The 18,673-nt window shown below is 36.2% G+C and overlaps 2 protein-coding genes across 2 annotated transcripts; one reads left to right on the forward strand and one right to left on the reverse strand.

The window, feature by feature from the left end:
- Positions 1–598: 598 nt before the first annotated feature.
- On the forward strand, positions 599–11,786 carry LOC137387557 (calbindin-32-like). Its single transcript, XM_068074015.1, has 10 exons — positions 599–654; positions 1,394–1,508; positions 1,724–1,815; positions 1,996–2,085; positions 2,582–2,668; positions 5,891–6,031; positions 6,695–6,796; positions 7,551–7,607; positions 10,516–10,587; positions 11,405–11,786. Exons 2-10 carry the CDS (start codon positions 1,394–1,396, stop codon positions 11,537–11,539), a joined length of 891 nt encoding a protein of 296 aa, XP_067930116.1. The 5' UTR covers positions 599–654; the 3' UTR covers positions 11,540–11,786.
- Positions 11,787–12,777: 991 nt separating this feature from the next.
- On the reverse strand, positions 12,778–18,174 carry LOC137387455 (phosphoserine phosphatase-like). The gene is made up of 6 exons (XM_068073884.1): positions 18,136–18,174; positions 17,794–17,920; positions 17,190–17,324; positions 16,907–17,049; positions 14,062–14,210; positions 12,778–13,293 (listed from the first exon to the last, which is right to left on the reverse strand). The coding sequence occupies exons 1-6, from the start codon at positions 18,137–18,139 to the stop codon at positions 13,168–13,170; spliced, it is 684 nt and encodes a 227-aa protein (XP_067929985.1). The 5' UTR covers positions 18,140–18,174; the 3' UTR covers positions 12,778–13,167.
- Positions 18,175–18,673: the final 499 nt, after the last annotated feature.

Consider the following 18,673-nt stretch of genomic DNA (forward strand, 5'->3'; position numbering starts at 1 on the left):
TATCTATCGGTTAAACTCTGAACTCTGAGATGCTGAATTATGGAACTCTTCATCAGCCTTCTTAAATGCTGACATAGAGAGAGATTGTCAGCTGACATTGTAGAGAGCTCTAATGGCCCTTAATGACCTGTACTAAAATGTCACAGCTCCAATTTACTGTCATAGTTTGTCTAGAGCATGTGATTGGTGCCATAGTTTGTCTAGAGCATGTGATTGGTGCCATAGTTTGTCTAGAGCATGTGATTGGTGCAGAAAAGAAGCATCGCTTGAGGCTGTCTCCTACATATTCTCTACTCTTTACATTACAACACTTTTAATTGGTCATCTAGCTATGCTAATTGCTTACGGAAACCCCTCATAATATTAGTATGCAATGTTTGCCCGGCTATTCATCTTTGTCTTTTGATTGCCATATACAAAGAATAAATTATTTTAAGTGCTTGCAACAATCTGAATGAGATGTATAGCGGTGTATGAGATCCTTTCTGCTTGTATTGATCGCAAGCACGTTTATACCAAGTAAGTGAGTGGCTGATACTTAGTCTGCTCGGCAGCGCTCCTCTGACTCGTATCATCTTTTACCAGGCTTCCATCGTTACTTCACTCTCTCAACTGTATTGCGTTACAACGAGTCCCTCTCTTATCTAAAACATTGTAAGTGGTAATTATATTACCTGTTTATACAACTAAAAACCTTTTTTGTTTGCCGTTGAAAAATAAGAGTAAAACGTCATGAAAAATGTATTTTTCAGATCGCTTATCTTGTCTCGCCGTGTAACTAAGCTGTGCAGTATATTTTTATGAAACCACATACATGGTTCATGCAGCAATGTTTACTGGGTAGACAGCAATTTTCACTGCATAGGCAGCAATGCACTCTATACAGCTACCAAGAGAGTACCATCTTTTACAATAGAAGACATGGGCTGTTCTGATATCCTGCTACTCTCTGTAAGGCTTGAGGCATTTGCTAGATGTAGATATTGTAGGTCATTCACCCTATCTCACTCATGGTCTGCTGCGTAACATGACATATTCACAAAATCAGGCTCCAGATTGCAGGATATCTTATTCATACCTATAGCTTCATTTAATTACACATTGCTAATTACATAAAGATCCCTATTTTGTTTGCACACTCTCAGAAAATATTATTGATTTACTAATAGAAAACCTTGATGTGGATTTGAATCTAGGCGACACATAACATGTTACATTCCTGCCTGGCTGTATATTTTGCAAGGAATGTCTCGCGTTGGTATTAATTCAATAAAAACATTTTACTAGGATATGAGTTCTGCATACTGGATCTTGGTGAGTATTTGACTGCATGCCCATTGCAGCAAATGTATTTATGGAGAATCTGCTTTGAAATAATAGCGTGTAATTCCAGATGGCATCAGAGAACATTTTGAAGAAATATAGAGTAGAGTCTGGTGGCTCCAATGGTTGGGTTAAACTGTCAGCTGCTCAGTTCATGGAGGTCTGGAATCACTTCGATGCTGATGGTCTGTGATATACCTTTTTCATTACAATTCACTGGAAATAATTGTTTATTTCTCAGATTTTATCTTCTTCACTTTGCACAAAGTTGTAAGAATTGCAGTTGTGAATAAAGTTAGAAGTTAGGCTAGTTGTGAAGTTCCTTGATTAATACTTCTATTGTAGAACTCTTAGCCGAGAGAACACAACTACTGGTTTTACCAAACTTATTTTTTTATAGGAAATGGTTACATAGAAAATCAAGAGCTGGACTCATTTGTGAGCGAACTGTTCGCTTGCATGCAAAAAGGATTGGCCTTTAAGGAGGTCAAGGTTAGTGTTGATCTCGCGAATCTCTCGCTGTCATACTCACTTTATTGTTTTTCCGTACTAATTTCCTGACACATTGTTGTATTGAGCTCTTATTTTACAAAAGGGACTCAAGAAGTTGTTTGTGCAGTCATGAGTAAATCAATAGCTCCATTTGATGTCACTCTTGCCTTGTGATTACAGCCTCCTCAGAAACAAGAGCTCGTAGCAATGAGACAGCAGTTCCTGCAGGCTTTTGATGATGACAAAGATAATAGGATTGATATTAGAGAGGTACTTTCGGTTTAAATATTTCCCTTTTAGGGAGTCATGCTACCTTTCTTTATCCGCTATTTTTTCACTCTATATGCAGCCAAATTACTATTGACGTCGATGTCATCAGTAATATAAAACTCTAATTTAACCCATTCATGACAGTATACTGCGTAACACTTGCTAGACACAACCGATGAGCGTAGCTTATGAAAACTAGTGCACACAGTTTTTGCCTTAACAGGAAGATGATCTCAATTATTTGCTTTATTGATTAGGTGTTTCTTGATATTGGAGCTGCTCGTGTATAAGCCACGCTTGATAGTCCACTCTGTTTACTTACCCATTATTATGCTTCATTGTTTTAATAAACTAGTAATATGATAATAATGATTTTCTCATCTGCCGCAGAGCGCGTTGTAAATTTGCATATTTATTTGATTGTGTTGACTCGTCAGGTTTTTTATTAACAAATGGTAAAAAGATAAACATGAGACATATACCAGGTCTTTTGTAGATGGCACAGGTTCTTCCGACAGATGAGAATTTCTTGGTCCTGTTCCAACTAGATCATCCGCTGGACTCAAGCGTTGATTTTATGAAGGTAAGACCCATCCGATTGCTGCTTCAGTGTCATCCATATAAAAAACTAATGTTTGAGGCGGAGACAATGTGTCAGTTTGAGTATAGCCTGCATTAGTTCATCTCTTAGTGTCAAGTATACATGTAAAAAGCTGAAAGCTTTAAGACAAACAAAATGGTTGTGATAAAAGTTTCAAATATTATCTACCACCTTTAACATGCCATTCATAACCATCCGCTACAGTTATTAGGCCTGAAAACCAGAATGGTTGGACGAGAATCTCTGAAAACCAGAATGGTTGGAAGAGAATTTCTGAAAACCAGAATGGTTGAAAGAGAATCTCTGAAAACCAGAATGGTTGCAAAAGAACCTCTGAAAACCATAATGGTTAAAAGAGAACCTTTGAAAACCAGAATGGGAGGAAGAGAATCTCTGAAAACCAGGATGGTTGGAAGAGAACCACTGAAAACCAGAATGGTTGGAAGAGAACCACTGAAAACCAGAATGGTTAGAATAGAACCACTGAAAACCAGAATGGTTGGAGGAGAACCAGTGAGAACTAGAATGGTTAGGAGAGAACCGCTGAAAACCAGAATGGTTAGAATAGAAACACTGAAAACCAGAATGGTTGGAAGAGAACCACTGAACACCAGAATGGTTAGAATAGAACCACTGAAAACCAGAATGGTTTGGAGGAGAACCACTGAAAACCAGAATGGTTAGGGGAGAATCACTGAAAACCAGAATGGTTAGAACAGAACCACTGAAAACCAGAATAGTCGAACCTTCTCAGACCCTACATTCTTTTAACTATTCATTTCTATTCGCATGTAATAGTCTACAACAACCTTCAGAAATACATTTAAAAAAACTAAAATAATAAAGGTGCTTAAAGCATCAGCTAGACAAACAAGTTTTTATCAACTCTGTTTATATCTTTTAGAGTTTGTTCATACTAATGTAGAATAATGTTAGAATCACAGCCATGTAGCTCATTGGTCGCGTGGTAGGATCACAGCCATGTAGCTCATTGGTCGCGTGTTAGGATCACAGCCATGTAGCTCATTGGTCGCATGTTAGGATCACAGCCATGTAGCTCATTGGTCGCATGGTAGGATCACAGCCATGTAGCTCATTGGTCGCATGGTAGGATCACAGCCATGTAGCTCATTGATTGCACGGTAGGATCACAGCCATGTAGCTCATTGGTCGCATGGTAGGATCACAGCCATGTAGCTCATTGGTCGCGTGTTAGGAGCACAGCCATGTAGCTCATTGGTCGCGTGTTAGGATCACAGCCATGTAGCTCATTGGTCGCGTGTTAGGATCACAGCCATGTAGCTCATTGGTCGCGTGTTAGGATCACAGCCATGTAGCTCATTGGTCGCATGGTAGGATCACAGCCATGTAGCTCATTGGTCGCATGGTAGGATCACAGCCATGTAGCTCATTGGTCGTGTGGTAGGATCACAGCCATGTAGCTCATTGGTCGCGTGTTAGGATCACAGCCATGTAGCTCATTGGTCGCGTGTTAGGATCACAGCCATGTAGCTCATTGGTCGCATGGTAGGATCACAGCCATGTAGCTCATTGGTCGCATGGTAGGATCACAGCCATGTAGCTCATTGGTCGCATGGTAGGATCACAGCCATGTAGCTCATTGGTCGCGGAGTCATTCTATATGTTATTGAGACAAACAGAAAGAAAACAAGGAAATACTAAATATAGCGTCGGCTTCATACACACCAGAGACATTATAAAAGTTTGTAAAACCGAAGTATTCATACTATCTTCCTGTTTTGATTTGTTGAGTGGATTGCAGGAAAAAGATAATGCTTTGCAGAAGGTCACTTTCTTGACAGTGGCTATATCTTGTCTTTAAATAGTGTAAACCTCTGGCTTCTCTCGTATAATAGGGCCTAAATTCTACAACAAAACTTTTGGGTTATGACTGCTCTTTCTTTCTTGTCCTGCCCTAACAGAGCCAAAATAATTTCAACAATAAACCCATTGAGGAAAAGAAATTTACTCATGGCAGATAGGCAAAGTATGTGTGTTATAGCATAGACATAGGTAGCATAGACATAGTACGATGGAAATATTTTATATTGTGCAGATATTTAAACTCTATACTTCTCATCAATAGGCCTTTTTATTTTTATTCGCATAACAGATCCTATTAATAGCTTTATATCGGAGTAGTCTTACCTTTTTTATCTTACAAGATTTACCGACTGAAGCGTATGAGTGAAACTTCTAAAGTGAGAAGTAACAAAAGCTGAGTATTCTTTAAAACTATTTTTAGGTTTTCATATTTTTAATAAAATTGTCTCATTCATATTTAAAAAGATTTTATTCTAGTTATACATACTTTAGGCTTTTTACTGATTCGAATAGTCCCATAAGCACCCATACTCCCCTCTCTCTCTTCTTTTTCCTCCCACCCTCTGCCACTCTTTGCTGATTTTAACCACAGCCATAAATGAGCTTTCTTGGCATACAACTATAAGTAACCTCTCCTCCATAGATACACAGAGCGCCTGACTGTCCCCTACTTATTTAAACAGTGAAAGTCGTAGATACTTGGATTCAATAATAAGACAGCAGCTATGAGAGTCATTCTATACGTATTAGATTCTATAATATTGAATTGCAAAAGGTGAAAGCCATAGATGCTAGAATTCAATAAAAAGGCAGCTGCTACGACTAGTCCATGTCAGCATTTATACCATCTGTGTTATGAGCGGCAGCGTGTCTGGTAATCTATTGCAAGCTGTGACTTTCTATGTGAACTTCATTAAGTACATTAAAAACAAGCGGAACATCAGCTGTCAACAAGCTTTGCAAATTGTGTAACTTAACTAGTTTGTGCCATAATCATAGAATGTTCTAGAAAAACATAACTCTGTTTTTTACATTCTTTTCTTTAATTCTACGCTTCTCACATTCAGTTCTGAGATTTAGGCAAAAGCCTTTCCTTCCACATAATTTGTAATAAAGTATGATCTCTATATGTGAGTCAACATAGCTTGTGCATCATACATTTGGTTGTCAATGCATACTGCTATCAGGTATTAGTATTAAACTTGCGTGGTACAGAGGCACTTTGTAAAGGGAGCTTTTTGAAGGGTGTCAAAGCGTGTAGTATTCGCTTCAGAATGCAATGAAATTGCGAACAACAATGCCTGATAGTTTAATGATATTGGAAAGACGGGCAGGTCAACAATATGCTATGTTCTTCAGGTCTGGAAAAAGTTTGACACAGACTGCAGTGGTTTTATAGAGGCAAACGAGCTGAAGAACTTCATTAAAGAACTGCTAAAGATCTCTGATCACATAAGCATCGTCTCAGAAGATGATGTGATTGTTTACGCTGACACAATGGTTGGTTTTTACAATCTTCTATATTATGTTACTAGCTTAATCTGCTCAACTTGTTCTAACAATCTCCGCACGGGACTGAGAGATCATGTCTTTGACACAGTTAAAATCATATTCATCTTGTGTAATGCCAGACAGCATCAAATTGCAGATTTGAGATAGGTTCGTCTATTTAAACCAAAGTTGTTGTCAGATATAGGTCAAGATTAATCCCATTTTTGATTGGTTCCTCACACATATAACTGATGGCTAGATTGCGGCACTGGTATTCACATATTCATTAGACATTTCACACCAGCGCTGTCACAAACTGTTTTTAATAATGATTTTATTGTGCAAAATATAAAATTATATATGCTATAAAAACACAATGTTGTCTGTTTGTAATTGAGTAAAAATTTGAAATCTTAATTAAAAAGTTTGCTAACTGCTTTAGCCTTAGACATTTTGAGGCTATGCATTATAAGTTTCTGAAGGAACTGAGGCTAGGCTTGCTAAATAAATTTTTATGTTTTGCCTACATTGTTTACAAAAGAATTTAGTGCAACTTACCACTGTTGTACATAACAGCTTATAGCCTACCTTATATGTACCACAGAGCTTTCATTTTAACTAACAAAGTTTTACCTGCTATTAATATAAGCACATTTCTATGAATTGTTGCAGCTGAACCTGTTTGATAGGAATGGAGATGGAAAACTTCAACTGAGTGAAATGGCGAGACTTATTCCCGTGAGAGAGAACTTCCTGCTGAGACCTGCATTCAAGGTAACTTTTGACAGTAAATAAATATTTCTCGCCGCGAGCACTCTGCGCTGCCTCTTCAATTATTACTGACTTATTTCTGGCTGTACAATCTGGTGTACTTATCTGTGTGTACGTTGGCAGCATCTAAGGTAGTATAAGAATGATGATGCTAAGACTATTAATATATTCAGGCACTATTGATTTTAATTTGCATAATTCAATATTTTGTCAGTTCACTTTTGAATAATTTCAAACCTTAAATTTATGTATACATAATTAGCAAACTGCAGGACCTTTTCAGTATCGTCAGTTGACTCTGTTAATAAATATTTAAGAAGCAAATCAATTTTTTTGTAAATGATTTTTATGAAAGTGGATTTATTTCTCCGTAACACTATTTGCTGAGTTGTATGGATTAGTGAAAGCATATTATGAATATCGTAAATGTGTTGTTCATGATATTGTGACACGATTGTCGCAGTTTTGGTAGGTTAAGCGTTGTTCGTGTCAACCATATTACTTTTGGGAAGCATTTTGCGAGGTAGATAATCTATAGGCACAATGGCGTTTTTAATGAAAGCTATTTATACTGTTCACTGCAGGAATATGGTTATTTTGGCCACCGCAGAGAGAAATTCTTTTTGATTGACAATTCACAGATTCGTCACATAGAAAACCCAAGTCTAACTCCATTATTAGTTTTTTTCTCTAGTCGTAGACATCATGAACGGTGAATCTCACCGCCCTGTAAGTAAAGAAGTAATTTGTATTGTAGAAAGGTACTACCATTACCGAAGAGGATATCACTACCGTATTTGAGAACTATGATAAGGTAGGCGCTCACCTTTCATTCTCGTAACTATTCCCAAAGCTAGTTTACTGGCAGCGTCAGCAGAGCTTAATAGTAAAAAGATTTTGTTTGAAAAAAACAGCATGTCATTTCGTAAAAAGCTAAATATAACTGAAAAATTGAAATATAGGTCTATGCTTGGTGTTATCTTACTATTTGATATAATTATAATGCCATCTCTAGTGGTGCAGACAAACTATCCTTGCTCATTTGAGATGTTGAAAAATATTGAAATACTTATACTAAGAAATAAAAGGCTTGCTTATATAAGTAGGTCTACCGTCTACACTATTAATGTTCCTAGTAATTTGACGTAATTTTGTCTTTATTTACAAGCTAATGCTGATGAAAACAAATCAGATCATGTGGAAAAATGAAACAATAACCAAAAAACTGGATAATACTTGAAAAAGAAATTAATGTTGCAATAGAAATATTCTCAGAGAAGCTCTATATTTTTATCAGGATGGTTTTTTATTTGCTTTTTCTGTATTTTACGAGCCAATCAGATAATATAAAATATTACCTAATTTATATAATATATAAATTTATTATATTTTGTATAATAAATATATAAAATATTTTAATATGTGGCAAAAATATAAAATAACTTTTACTGTAACAAGAGCCATGTCTGTCCATTGAAGCCAGAGTTCAAGGTCGTGAAAAAATTGCATTATACAGGATTTGAGCTCTTAACATTTAGCTTCACACCCCAGAATGCTATCATATGCTCCAATCAACCTCTCATAGGCATTCCAGAATAGTTATACATATAGTTATTACACCTGATGATTTCTCACGGTACACTAGACTGCCAGGGTAGCAGTAATATTAACCTGGAAATTCAGTAGTATTTAAAAAGAAATTTTTATGATATAAATATGTTCTAGATATAGGATGAGTAAAATGTTTAGCACACCACCCACTTCGTAGCTATACCCCACCAACATAAACTACTCAACACATCAGACCAGCAATTTGTATGGCCTGTATCTAGAACATTCTAATATCATATAATCTAGCCACTGCACATGCGCTATTAAGTTTTCCAACCTGAAATTATTGGTCACCAAACAAGTCAAAGGTTTGCTCCTTTGACTTCAGCAGTATTTGCTGGCAGGGGTTCGCCTTCCCTCTGGGAGTCCACCTTCACGACCCCTTGCATGTATCACATAGAAATACCCTTAGGCAATACATCATCTGTTGCTCGATACACTGTGCTAAGGGCAAAGTCCATCATAATGTCATGACATTAAATGTATTGCTTTGTTTCTGCTAGCAGCAAGCAAGATTGTAAAATATACTCCCATGTCACTGACAGACCAGGGGCTGCCAGCCTTAGTGTTCCTCCTGGTGTTGTACAATGTAAAATATATCGATCCAAATTCTGCTGAGTCAAACATCAATAAACGTTATATATCTAAAACAAAAGTGCTATTCATAAGTGTGGGCGTCTGCATTGTATGGGTTGAGTGCAACAGAAAATGTCACATTTCAATGGGTTGGTAGCATAACAGCATCCGCTATCACCCTAGTTTTATCTTTTTGATGTCGTCACAAAAGATTTTAGAGTAAAACTGTTGTTTCCGCTTTGCTTGTCTAATAATTTTTAAAAGTGGCTGCCCGATTAGGTGAAACACTGACATTAAAGGAAATAATGTGCGTTGTTATGTTTGCTCAGATCAGAGCTCGCTTCACCTATGCTCTCACAGACAGATCAATCGTTAGTATCTATATGATGTGAACATTTAGTAGTTTATATAGCCAAGATACTTTCGGCAATCGTACAACAAGGTCTTTGATTTTTCAGAGTTTTAGATTAAGGAGATGATAAGCTAAAAAGTGCGGAGCATATTCATATTGATGTCAACCAAAACCAGGAGGTTTATATCAATGCAAGGCTCATTAATTTAATGATTATAATATAAATAGAGTGTGAATTTAATTAATGCTTTATTTTAATAAGTATACCTAAACAAAAACCTAATTAACTCACTTCATAGCTACACCTCACAAACACAACCTACTGAGCACACCGGATGTAAACATATTGCCAGTCCTATAAATAGAACATCCTTATATTATAAGAATTCTTTTTTAAATACTTTAGAATTTTAATGTTATTTTTTTCCCATAGCCCGATGTGCTTTTGTCAACATTAACAGATGAAATAAAGTTAAAATCAGATTGAAAGTCTTGGATTGGAACAGTGATTAGTCTATGCCATTGCCTGCATAGACTGATGCAATCTGATAAAGTATTTACCGTAAAACCTCCAATTGACCACCACCACTATTATAATAGAGGAAAAATTGAAAAATAGAGCGCCATGGCATTCAATTAGAGGCTTTACGGTAGTTTAAAGAGAGATTATTAACTAAACTATCAAACCTCATTTTTATGCAGATTAAACATCTTCCATGAAAAGTATAAGGGCACATTTGCAGCTTCAAATATCGCTGGTCTCCAGGTATACTCATCAACTAAATCATCCTGGCCGAAGCCAACTTCAGTGTCTGCGCTGCATGTACAGTCAGCTGATAATTAGTTCTCCACTCGGAGTTTTCAGACCTTCTAAGCATCTCTTGAGAGCAATAGGCATGACGGATGATTCAAACACCTGGATTGAATTTGAATCTTGGTCACCTAATTATTATTACACATCATTAGTACACAAAACATCCTTATATAACACATTTTGCTAATATTGTCTATTTATAGTCATAATTCTGAAGTTTGCATTTTGATAGCTGTGGTAAGCATTGCGTCTGCGACTAAATGCATTTCTTCTTAAGCTCGAGAATTTGAATGTAATTTTTAATATGCATTTTTGCAAGTCTAATTTTAATGTAAACGCAAGCTTTTAAGTAACTGCTTGGTTTTGTAGAACCGTAATGGAACCATAGAGAATGAAGAGCTCCATGGCTTTGTTAAAGACCTACTTGAACTTGCCTATGAGGTGAGACAGTGCTTCAACATGCCAAGACATATATCGAACTTTGTCCATTATAAGAGTAAAACACAGAGGGTAGCTCTTCCAAAACACCCAAAAACTAAAGTTGTTTTCTCTTATTTTATGCTTCACGTTTCAGACTTCCGGCGCTGCTGCGTGTTTAGTGTATCAGCCAGCATAATTACCATTGCTCATTCATATAGCCAATCAGAGGAATGCTTTAAATATTTATTGGAAATTTCTTTGTCTATTATAACTAAAAAAAATTTTGCATTTCGGTCACTTGAAGATTATTTATTTTTTGGTAAGTATTGGCTCTGTGCCAAAATATATATTAAATTAAATGCTATTGAGTTTAACCTCTCATTAAAATAAAATATTTTAATAACAATAATAACAATTATTGCTGAAATCAACTTATTACTCTATGTATTATATTCTTTTTCTTATTCTTAGGATTAACATATCTATTAAAATAACTCAATTATATTTATAATGCTGGCCACTTGAAGGTGATTATGAAAATCATACACTATCTCATGGTGTTTGAATAGTTTATTGATAGTGGCATAATATGACTAAATTCCATTATTTTTCTTAGATTTCATGAGATTTGACCTCTAGACCAGTATTTGAAGATACAACCACAGAGTATAGTACTATTCGTGTGATATTAATTAAGGTGTAATGGTAATGTAACTGTCATTTGAATTCACTTCATTTGTTAATTTCTCATTTTTTTTGCTTAGCCAGTTTGTAGTGCCATCAGTTGAACTTCTTTGTGTATATCGTTCTACGCAGATTCTGAGTTTGAATATTGCAGGAATACGATTCGCTAGACCTGAGTATGCTAGAAACATCTCTTATGAAGGTCATTGACATCAACAAGGATGGCAAGATAAGTAAGCAAGAGCTCTGCCTAGTCCTTAAACAGTTGGACAGCGTCTCCAAGAAATGATAAGACACCCGTTGTTGCCCGGCCATGACAGAGCAGACTTTTAAAATATTACCTTTTTACGTATTCTGTCACTTTGTTAAAATTATTGATATACATATCCTAGTCACTAGTTCCCTCATTGTCTACGAGTGTTATAGACGTTTTAACAGGTGAGAGGCTAAAGCGACGTATCGTACTATTTTACAATATCCATTTTCTATACTGTGCAGGAAATGCTTTCATTTCCTTCTAGTGTAAAAATGAATGACTCTACATGTAGTTGTACCTGTTTATGTAGTTCAGGATTTCCCAAACTTGTCAGCTGCTAATTCACGACTCAAATGTCTTTATTTAAGTGATAAAACTCGCAAGAGTAACAAATTTGTTTTTTGTTTGGAGCTTCCGTGTATTTCAAATTTGCTCTAATAAAAGTCAAGGTTGTTGAAGCAAGAGGAAACATATTTTATGCTTTAGCCAAGGTCATTAATGCAAAGTTAACATTAAATTAAATCATTTCAAAGCAATTACAACAATTTTGTAATAAATGAAGTTCTCTTTGCTGCGCTTCTGCAATTGATATAGAGCACACTTTGTTCCTCTAGCTGGTCCAAGTTTGGGAAAGACTGCTTCTTAATTATTTCTGTCTCAGAGATGACAGATTTTTACAGTAACTTGTAGTAGTTGGTAATTCATAGATCATTTTATAGATGACAGGTATGTGAGACATGCAAATACTCTAGGAAGAGCTGACATTTTATAAATACATGGACATGTATATTGTGCAGACGTACCAACCAGTTTTAGATGTGCATTTTGTTAAAATGGAATCTTCATAGATGTGTAGTAAATAGTTGAACAGATGAAGATGTATTCACATATGTGCTGCTTAAATATGCACTCGCTTTGAGGTAAAGTTGGTTTTGCACTTATATTTAGGAATTACGAAGTCAACTTAAACAATAAGACAACTCCATTAGTTAAACCGGGTTTCATCTATTTCACGCTGGTACTGCCTATGGCAACCAAGTGTGAGGCGTGAGTTGCTTCCCCTTGTTTTAATGTTGTAGCTACAATTGCTTAAAACAAAGTTGTACAGTGATTTCAACACAGCTAGATATATGGTCTGGTAGAATATAAACACGTTTATGCATGGCCATGGGGAGGTTTCAATATATCAAAATATCTTTGTAGTTTAGGCCTTATTTTAGAAATAGCCTAAGATTTTGCTAAATTGAACAAATAGAGTACACAGCTTCCCATTCAAAATAAAAATGATTTAGTTGTTGTAGAAATAGGTGAATATTGATCACTTATTATAACACTGCCACAGAGAGTAGATAGCATTATGAAACACATTTAAGGTTACGTCTTTTTGCATGAAAATATTATATTAATGCCATAATATTTGTGTATATTCTGCAACGTGCTCAGAATAACAACAATCTGTTTCAAGCTGATATATAATATGAAAATAATGCAAATAATGCACTATACATTTAATAAAACCTGAAATTAACAAAATTGACAAAAATCAAGACTGCAATGAAAAAATTCATCGCAGATTATGCTTCATAACAACCGCACAATAGGATTAAGTAAAATATTGTATAAACAGATCAATAAAGAGATATGCCCTAAGCACTACTGGTTCAGTTTGCTGGATCGACATGGTCTCGCAACTCCGATATGAGTTCTTGGAAATCATACACATACCATTTAGCTAGAGACTTGACTGACTCACGCACTATGTTTCCCCCAAATCCAATAAACGCATCCTAGAATAAATAGAGGGAAGATTGAGACTGACCTCAAGGCACAAAGCCTCAACCTTTACATAGTATAAGGTAAGTACAGTCATATCTCGACATACGATGCATTCCAGGACCGAGCTCTTATGTCAATTCCTTCATGTCTCAAATCAAATATTCCTACATAAAATAACTAAATACAAATTAGTCCATTCTCAGCCTAAAAAAACACCTAAAACAGGATGATAAAATTGAAAATGCGTTTTTAATTGTTCTCATTCACCATCTAAACTCAGAAAGTTACAGATACAATTACTATCTAATGATTATAATTTGCAATAAAATGTAACATTATTATGTACAATACTGTATGGATCTCTTATCTTCAAGACAGACAGTAACAGCGGTATGAGAGAGACTTGGCGACAGCGAGTTCAGTAGGCTATACCTTTGTGACAATACGCAATATAACATAAACTTTAAATTTAACTCAAAAAAACTTAGCTTACTCTACACACACTTGAAAATAAGTTTAAGCCTTACATTACTATAAACTTAATTCATTATTCAGTTTTTTACTTTTCGTCTGGCTTGGCTCTTTTTGCTTCGCGTTCACTTTTATTTTTAGCCGACCTGTTTAACACTTTTTTATTAAACTGATCCGATGAGAATGATAGCATAACTGGAAGTGTTCATGAATCAACTGATTGGATATAACTAGCATTCAAGGAATAAAAGTAAGTGGCTACCAACAAACATGTAACATGGACTTAGACTCCGCATCGTCATACTTACTGCAGGAGGGGATGCCTCGGCGTCTGTCGCTCCATCACCTATGAACACAAGCTGCTTGTAGCCTTTAGTGTCCTTAAGTATTTGGGCTACAGTAGCCTTTCCACCAGAGGCTGAGGTAGGCTGGTCAGTATCAAAACCGCTGTATTTACCTGTTGAGAGTATTAGCACCGTAGAGCCTTGGGACCTGCTCGAGTTACTATTATATACACCACATCTATATGATATGAAACTACATCAGCGAGAGTATGAGAGGAATTGTTATCACCTGATTTCTTTAAGACCGGTTCACTCAATGAAATAATTTTGATAACGGAATAAACGGAAGAGTCTGGCACGAGTTTTTTGCTAGCAATACGCTGTCAAGTTGTTAAGTTACTACTTTGGAATATACAACCAAACCTGTTACTCAGTATTACTCAAACGTATCAAGCCCAAAAACTCAAGAAGAAGTGAGTTATATAACAAAGAACAGAATGAACATTGCAGCTAAACGCCGGCTCACTTTATGTCGTCGTATGTCAGGGTTATCCTCTCGACGAGTATGCCGAAGGCATGGTCGAGGCAACGCGAATACTTCGGGAAAGTTTGTAGCTGTTAAACTTTCCCGATTGATCGCTGACATGCCCAACATCCCGTGTAATGTGTACCACTTCAGCGATGGTGATTGGCTATATCACGGATTGCTCGATTCATATTTTTATGACAGTTGATGCAAGACTAGTATTTCGTCGTTTCCGTGACCGCATTGTACGATGAGAACATTATGCCACGAACATGTCACTGATGTAAGCGGATTGGTTTATGACAGTGCGAACAATGTTATCACAGACGATCACCGCAGTACTGTTTGATTAACACCAACATACAGAAATAAAGTGTGAACCAGCCTTGAAAGTTGACCTATTAGATATCAATTGGCACTCAGTCAACATTACCTATTACATATTGAAACAAATAACACAATAACACTAATTGAATTGCTTGAAGAATATTCCCAAATATTCTCATAAAACTTTACCGCAGTTTGTTCCACCGGCCGAAACTTTGAGAGAGGTTATCAACAAATACTCCAGATGATTATGCACATCACTATCATGATATTATATAACACAACTATAAAAATACTTCACTATTAAAAGTAACAATCAATAAGAGGTTTTCACTGCTACTTCATCTGAGAGATGAGCAAATGGAGGCGTAACCTTGGAAATGCAGGAAACCAACAGTGCATATGTAAAGGTGATGAGAGAGACGCACAGTATAACTTCCCCTAATTTAAACTATATGAACTTGAAACTATTTAGGGTTATTTATCTGTTTTGATTTTTTAGAAGTTTCTCCTTCAGCTACTTGACTTCTGAACCTTTAAATTAGAGTGAAACTTTACATTCTGGATGTGGAAAATTACTTCAGGCGTCGAGTTGAGTATTTGCTCAAATTGTGCATCGTATGTTGGCGATATCTCATGTATGTTAGACAATCGTAAATAGAGAGCTGACTATCTATCAGGTTTTCATGTAGTTTGAAATAGCGTGAAGTCAGTAGTTAATTATTCTGTCAGGTCAGTGGCTACTATGTGACTCAACTAGAAACAGTTAATCACTGTATCTACCTAGAATGTCCTGCAGCATGAAGCTGTACTGGGTTGTCAAACTCAATTCACGTTGAGAACAGTATAGCTTGCCTACTGAAGAACATAAGAATTTATTGGTGATTCCTCAGTGTGAAACTAATTTACAGCGCATTGTATTTCAGCATACTCGTGATGTGATATCATTATATCTGTAGATCTTTATGGTGCTCTTTCTGAAGTCTTTAATAGAAAAATTAAGATTTTTTGCATTTCATGCGAAACAAAATGTACGGTTCTACAGATGGTTAAAGAACAAGTTACATGAATATACTTACAAATTAGGCACGTGAAAATTTATGTACATGTATAAACTGTATTCTTGTATCATTAGACCAAAGTGGAGTGTAAACATGAATCAAACTTGGCTTTTTACTGGATCCCTGGAAAACTTGGGTTTTCTACGAGCTATCTTCGATACTTGGGTTTTCCCCAAGATATCTGAGAGATTTGGGTTTTCTGCGAGATATCTGGGAGACTTGGATTTTTTATGAGATATCTGGGAGACTTGGGTTTTCTACGAGATATCTGAGATACTTGGGTTTTCCCCAAGATATCTGAGAGCTTTGGGTCTTTACGAGATATCTGGGAGACTTGGGTTTTCTATGAGATATCTGAGAGACTTAGATTTTTTATGAGATATCTGGGAGACTTGAATTTCCTACAAGATATCTGTGAGACTTGGATCTTTCATGAGATATCTGGGAGACTTGGGTTTTCTACGAGATATCTGAGAGACTTAGATTTTTTATGAGATATCTGGGAGACTTGAATTTCCTACAAGATATCTGTGAGACTTGGATCTTTCATGAGATATCTGGGAGACTTGGGTTTTCTACGAGATATCTGGGAGATTTGAATTTTCTACGAGATATCTGGGAGATTTGAATTCCCTGAGATATCTGGGAGACTTGGATTTTTTATGAGATATCTGGGAGACTTGGGTTTTCTATGAGATATCTGGGAGACTTGGGTTCTCTACGAGATATTTGGGAGAATTTTCTACGAGATACTTTGTTTTTTTTAGTAGCCATCAGATCTCAAACATTCACCTCAAAATCTTAATCATTCCCGCGAAACACTTTTTTGTTGCACTGCTCATGAAAATATTTCCTCAAAGCCATCTCACTTCTCAATATTTTTTTACATGCGATGAAAAATTGCAAAGTTGAACAGCCTAAAGGATTCACATTATCAGACTTCCTGTCAACTAACCATCAGTGAAGATGAGCTGATTAGCATATATATTCTCTTCAGGAATGTTGAGTTTCTGAGCCAGAGGTCGAATGAGAGATTTGAAGCCACCAGAGACCAGATACACATCTATGCTCCTCGCCTGTAACTCCTTCACCAGGTCCCTGAAGTCAAGCAACTTAGACTGAGGTTTTAAATTAGACTGATCTACGCACTATAAAATGCATCGTGAGAGTACTATGCCAACGAGCCCAAACTACATGCTATAAATACAGTCTAGTCAGTTTCAAGCCATGATACTCACTCAACTCCCGGGGTGAAATGCAGCACCCCCTGCTCCTTGAACTTTTCAACATCTTCAAGACTAGGTGCAAGAATATGAAGCCTGTTGGTCAGCGACTCCCGGAAAGACATTTGTCCACCCATAGCCTGAGAAGTCCTGAACAAAAGAATTTGAAAAATATTTTTGATTGGTGGAACAGTAATGACATATAATACCACATTATCCAAGTTTTATGTAAATGCAAAGCACAAAGAGATCATCATAGAAATAAAATAATGCCTAGAAGCACAGCTTATTTCCATTACGAAGCCAATAACTTCCTTAGGCTAGTCACGATAAAAAACAAACGAAACACATTCATAGATATGCTGGTACCTGTACTAGCTGTCACTATTAATCTGGCTCTGACTGACACGCTGAGATATTTGAAACCTTACTATTTGTATAGTTAGTAAAAATGAACTTGCAGTGATATAAATATAACAAATTTTCAGAACAAGAGCTTTAAGTTCTACAATAATTTATTTCTGTAAAAGCTATGCAGCTACAATAATACAAAAATTGAAATTTAACAATAAGATCACGCCTAAACATATTTCCAGGTCTTGACTTCACGGATACGTACAACTTAGCTATCTCGTCCCCCTTGCCCATGAACCTAGCCAGTTCATCAAGTCCCTCCTCTGCTAGCACCGTTGAATCCACATCAAAACACACAGCATCACACTTCCTCCAGATGGCCTTCACCTCATCTAAACAGCATAAACATGTATGAACAAGTTCTTATTGAATTCCATAAGTTACTGGACTGATGACATTAAACATTCGCACTAGCATGGATTTCTGCAGTAGCATGTCAAGGTCAATTCACAGAGCTATCTATGATGCTATATTGGATAGAAATGGATATTTATTGGATATTCATATGCATATCTATTGGATAGAATGGAGATTATGCTATACTGACCCATGTTTGCTTTAAAAATCTGTCAATTCTCCTCACTCTGGAATGAAGAGAGAATAAATAATTAATAGCAGGGCTGGAGCACATTTACAAGTAAGCCTACTGTTAATCATCAGAGGTCATTTGTTATAGAGTTGTTAAAGAAATACAGTGCAGTAGTAAAAAGCATGGATGGCTCACTTGCGCGTGAGGTTTAGTACCCCAGTATAATTCACACTTGCCATAGCTCAAACTGCATATAACACTCAAGTATACTATAAAGAAACACGCATTCCAAGTTATCCTCCCACACACTCACTACCCTGAAAGTAGAGTTATCCTCTCACACACTCACTACCCTGAAAGTAGTTTTCAAGATATTTTATTGGGAACTCGCAGCCTTAATAACTGATTGAAAAAGAGAACTCAACTTTTACCAGCATATAAATGAATGCAACAACATAATGTAAAAAAGGTAATTGGCACAGTAAGTTGACATTTAAAAAAAATATCAGTATATAAGCAGAAGTTCCTGCTCACATATTTGATAACAAATACATGT

The sequence above is a fragment of the Watersipora subatra genome, chromosome 2 (assembly GCF_963576615.1).
Source record: "Watersipora subatra chromosome 2, tzWatSuba1.1, whole genome shotgun sequence".
Taxonomy (NCBI): Eukaryota; Metazoa; Bryozoa; class Gymnolaemata; order Cheilostomatida; family Watersiporidae; genus Watersipora; species Watersipora subatra.

What these genes read in the sequence shown, in the direction of transcription:
- LOC137387557 (XM_068074015.1), top strand. Translation starts at nt 1,394, where the DNA reads ATGGCATCAGAGAACATTTTGAAGAAATATAGAGTAGAGTCTGGTGGC. An exon ending in TGGCCTTTAAGGAGGTCAAG is followed by an intron (nt 1,816 to 1,995) that starts GTTAGTGTTGAT and finishes TTGTGATTACAG; the next exon opens with CCTCCTCAGAAACAAGAGCT. An exon ending in TTGTTTACGCTGACACAATG is followed by an intron (nt 6,032 to 6,694) that starts GTTGGTTTTTAC and finishes GAATTGTTGCAG; the next exon opens with CTGAACCTGTTTGATAGGAA.
- LOC137387455 (XM_068073884.1), bottom strand. An exon ending in GGGGACGAGATAGCTAAGTT is followed by an intron (nt 17,325 to 17,793) that starts GTACGTATCCGT and finishes TCTTTTGTTCAG; the next exon opens with GACTTCTCAGGCTATGGGTG. An exon ending in TCAGCTCATCTTCACTGATG is followed by an intron (nt 14,211 to 16,906) that starts GTTAGTTGACAG and finishes TACTCTCAACAG; the next exon opens with GTAAATACAGCGGTTTTGAT.